The 3837-nt window shown below is 47.6% G+C and overlaps 1 protein-coding gene across 1 annotated transcript in view; it reads right to left on the reverse strand.

Annotated features, from left to right (window-relative positions):
• Positions 1–215: 215 nt before the first annotated feature.
• LOC117444837 (proline-rich protein 5-like) overlaps positions 216–3837 on the reverse strand; it is a 22366-nt gene continuing 18744 nt past the window's right edge. The window contains exon 8 of the mRNA XM_034080212.2: positions 216–1809. Coding sequence (XP_033936103.1) covers positions 1589–1809 — 221 coding nt within the window. The 3' untranslated portion in view covers positions 216–1588. The remainder of the gene's footprint in view (positions 1810–3837) is intronic.

The following is a 3837-nucleotide window of genomic DNA, read 5'->3' on the forward strand; positions in this document are numbered from 1 at the left end:
GTGACATCACTACGCAACACGGTGACATCACTACGCAACACTCCCTGCTCTCCTATTGGCTAGCGCTGGCAACACATTGTTCGTGACAGGCTAAGGAGGCGGGACATGTCTAAGCAGCCGGTCGACCAATCACAACAGTCGGCCAGCTGACCAATCAGAGCAGACTGCTGGTTTCAGACAGATTAACAAACACAGCTTTTTTAATTTAATAATCTTTATTAATCATTAAGAATGTTAAAAGAGAAACGCATTTACATCGAGATCCCTCTTCCTGTCCCATCCTTTCACTTCCTGTCTCATCCTTTCACTTCCTGTCTCATCCTTTCACTTCCTGTCCCATCCTTTCACTTCCTGTCCCATCCTTTCACTTCCCGTCCCATCCTTTCACTTCCTGTCCCATCCTTTCACTTCCTGTCTCACTTCCTGTCCCATCCTTTGACTTCCTGTCCCATCCTTTGACTTCCCGTCCCATCCTTTGACTTCCTGTCCCATCCTTTCACTTCCTGTCCCATCCTTTGACTTCCCGTCCCATCCTTTGACTTCCTGTCCCATCCTTTCACTTCCTGTCTCATCCTTTCACTTCCTGTCCCATCCTTTGATCTCTCCATTTCTTCTGCTACTCGTCGTTTTGCATCTATTTTTAAGTTCTCTATTTCTAATCATTTTGCATCTTTTTGCTTCATTTGTAGATTTTGTTGTCAATGTTCAAAGTTCTCCTCGGCTGTGATTTCCTTAGCGTCGTCCTTTCTCTTCCAAGATCTGAGGTACTTTGTAGTCTCTAGCGGTGATTTGTGTGTCCTTGTAGTTATTTATATGTTGTTGTTTGTTTCTTTGTGTCTTTTTGAATTAGGTTTGTATATTTTTCCAGTCGTGCTGCTTTTATTCCGGCCACTTTCAGTCGGTTCGTATCGTCAGAGAAGTCGTGTCTCTTTGCGGTATTTTCTGAGAAACCCGTTCTCTTCCAAGGACCCTTCTCTCTCAGCTCACTTTGAGTCGTTTCTTTTTTCAGTCCTTTCTGTCGATTTTGAAATATATTGTGCTTATTTCCAGTCGTTCTATTTCAGTGACTTTCCGTTTGGTGCTGATGTTCAGTCGTTTGTGTCGTCGGAGAATTCTCGTCACTTTGTGTTCATTTGATTAATTTCTGAGAAAATAATGGAATTCAGAAAAATATTCGTTTCTCTTCTTCCGTGGATCCCGCAGGAAGTGGTTTGTTCTTGAGCTCTGACCATCTTCAGTCTTTGTGTTGTTGTCAGATATATTATGCTTATTTATATATATTATCATTCTGTCTATTTGACCAATTCGTGTCTCTTTGTGGTAACCGTTGTTTCCTGATCTTCCGTGGATCCCCCTCTCATTTCCCCTCCCGTGATGTCACTTCCTGTCCCTGCAGGTGGAGGTTGTTTGTACTTGGTCTTTGACAATTTCAATTTCTATCCACTTTCAGTCGTTCGTATCGTCAGAGAATTCGTGTCACTTTGCGGTATTTTCTGAAAAGAACAACGATTTCTTCCGCGGATCCTCGTGCTTTCCATCCCGTGATGTCACTTCCTGTCCCTGCAGTTTGCAGCTCTGCATCCAGTGTCTATCTGCAGGTGACCCCCCTGCGTCCCCCCTTGGGAGCCATAGGCCCCGCCCCCAGCATGAAGGTCACGCCCCCCTCGTCACAGTGCACGTTGGCGACCGTGTGGCGCCGCACGCCGCCCGTCTTCTCCAGGTACGCCTCGCCCTCCGTCTCCACCAGGGGGCCGAGAGACAGCGCGTCGCCGGGGGAGGGCGCCCGCACCTCTTGGTGGCGCGGGGGGTCTGAGGAGACAGGAGAGAGGAGTCAGGAGAGAGGAGTCAGGGGAGAGGAGTCAGGGGTGAGATTTAAACGACAAAAAATTGACGAAAAAAAACATAATTTTCAAGATAAATGTCTGAGATTTACGAAAAAATGTAAGGGGGTCAGGAAGAGCAGACGCCTCTCGCTGTCTGCTCTTCACTCTGGGGTTAGCTGGTGTGGACCGTGTTAGTGTGCTTAGTGTGCTTAGAGTAGTGTGCTTAGTGTGCTTAGAGTAGTGTGCTTAGAGTAGTGTGCTTAGTGTGCTTAGAGTAGTGTGCTTAGTGTGCTCAGAGTAGTGTGCTTAGTGTGCTTAGTGTGCTTGGATTAGTTCAGTATTGGTTGACTGCGGTCCTCGCTGTGTTTCCTGACAGCCTTCCTTGCTAGTTGAACCACTTTTACAGTGAGGTTTTGTTTCTTCTTCGTTCAGTGTGTGAGTATCTAGTTTCCCTGAACGCGTCCAGACTCACTTTTTTAGAGTCCTCCCTCAGTTTGGTTGCCCATTTAAACGTGCGCCCTTGTGGCCTCTATGGTTTGTTATTTAAACCGGTGTTTGTGTTCAGGCTGCTGGCCGCCATTTTGATCACCGGTTGTGCATAAAAACAGCTTCTAACTTTTACCAATCCCATTCTGGTCCCGTTGCTTCCCGTTGGTTCCCGTTGGTTCCCGTAGCTCAGAAGGGAACGTGACAGCGAGCAATATATATATATAAATTAGGGCTGTCAAACGATTACAATTTTTAATCAGATTAATCACAGTTTAAAAATTAATTAATCAGATTAATCACCAGTTCGAACTATGTCCAAAATATGCCATTTATTTATGTATATTGTTGGAATGGAAAGATAAATGAAAGAAGGCGGATATATCCATTTAACACAGTATCTATGTTTATTATAACATTGTTCTGCGTGTCAAAATGAAAGACAACCCACACACCTATCAATCATCACACCGTGGGGTCTGAATTCATTACGTGTTGATTTCTATCAACGGGGAGTACTTCAGGAAAGTCGACAGAGGGGGGGGGGGGGCTAGTGGAGTACTTCAGGAAAGTCGACAGAGGGGGGGGGGGCTAGTGGAGTACTTCAGGAAAGTCGACAGAGGGGGGGGGCTAGTGGAGTACTTCAGGAAAGTAGACAGAGGGGGGGGGCTAGTGGAGTACTTCAGGAAAGTAGACAGAGGGGGGGGGGGCTAGTGGAGTACTTCAGGAAAGTCGACAGAGGGGGGGGGCTAGTGGAGTACTTCAGGAAAGTCGACAGAGGGGGGGGGGGGGGCTAGTGGAGTACTTCAGGAAAGTCGACAGAGGGGGGGGCTAGTGGAGTACTTCAGGAAAGTCGACAGAGGGGGGGGCTAGTGGAGTACTTCAGGAAAGTCGACAGAGGGGGGGGCTAGTGGAGTACTTCAGGACCACAGAGTGTGAACGTTGTGATCAGCTGTTTCAGCGCAGTTCTCCAGTGAAAGGGGGGAGTCTCCCTCCGCAGCCGGTTGGCGTAGTTTTGGCACAGTTCCGTTGTACAGACCGACGTTAACAGCAGCCCTGTCTGTGCACACGGAGACCGACTCTGTCGTCCGGTGATCGAACCGCCTTCTGGAAAAGCTTCACAAGTACGTCGGTACGCAAATGCGCTTTGTGACACAAGTGACGGTACGCATTTCAGATCACATAACCTGCGTACCAGTTATGTGCACCCCTGTGCCAGAGCCATATTATTACTATTATATGGCTCTGCCCTGGACTACAGCAAGAGTACTCTGCGTCGGGACTTCCTGCAACAACACCACGCCGTTATCAAAGATGTTCTATTGAGAAGTCGATCACTACGTGACAAAAGTGTTCAAAACCGTGGCGACTGAAATCAGTCTGACTAACTGCTGTCTGTGATTTACTCCACGAGTTGGCAGACTTTATTTTGCTTACTTTAACATCATGTCTCATGGTGGGGCTGAGCCATTTCTTGGTATGGGTGTAGCCTACCCCAGCCATACCCTGGCGCTGCCACTGGTGGCAC

The sequence above is a fragment of the Pseudochaenichthys georgianus genome, unplaced genomic scaffold (genome assembly GCF_902827115.2).
Source record: "Pseudochaenichthys georgianus unplaced genomic scaffold, fPseGeo1.2 scaffold_950_arrow_ctg1, whole genome shotgun sequence".
Lineage (NCBI taxonomy): Eukaryota > Metazoa > Chordata > Actinopteri > Perciformes > Channichthyidae > Pseudochaenichthys > Pseudochaenichthys georgianus.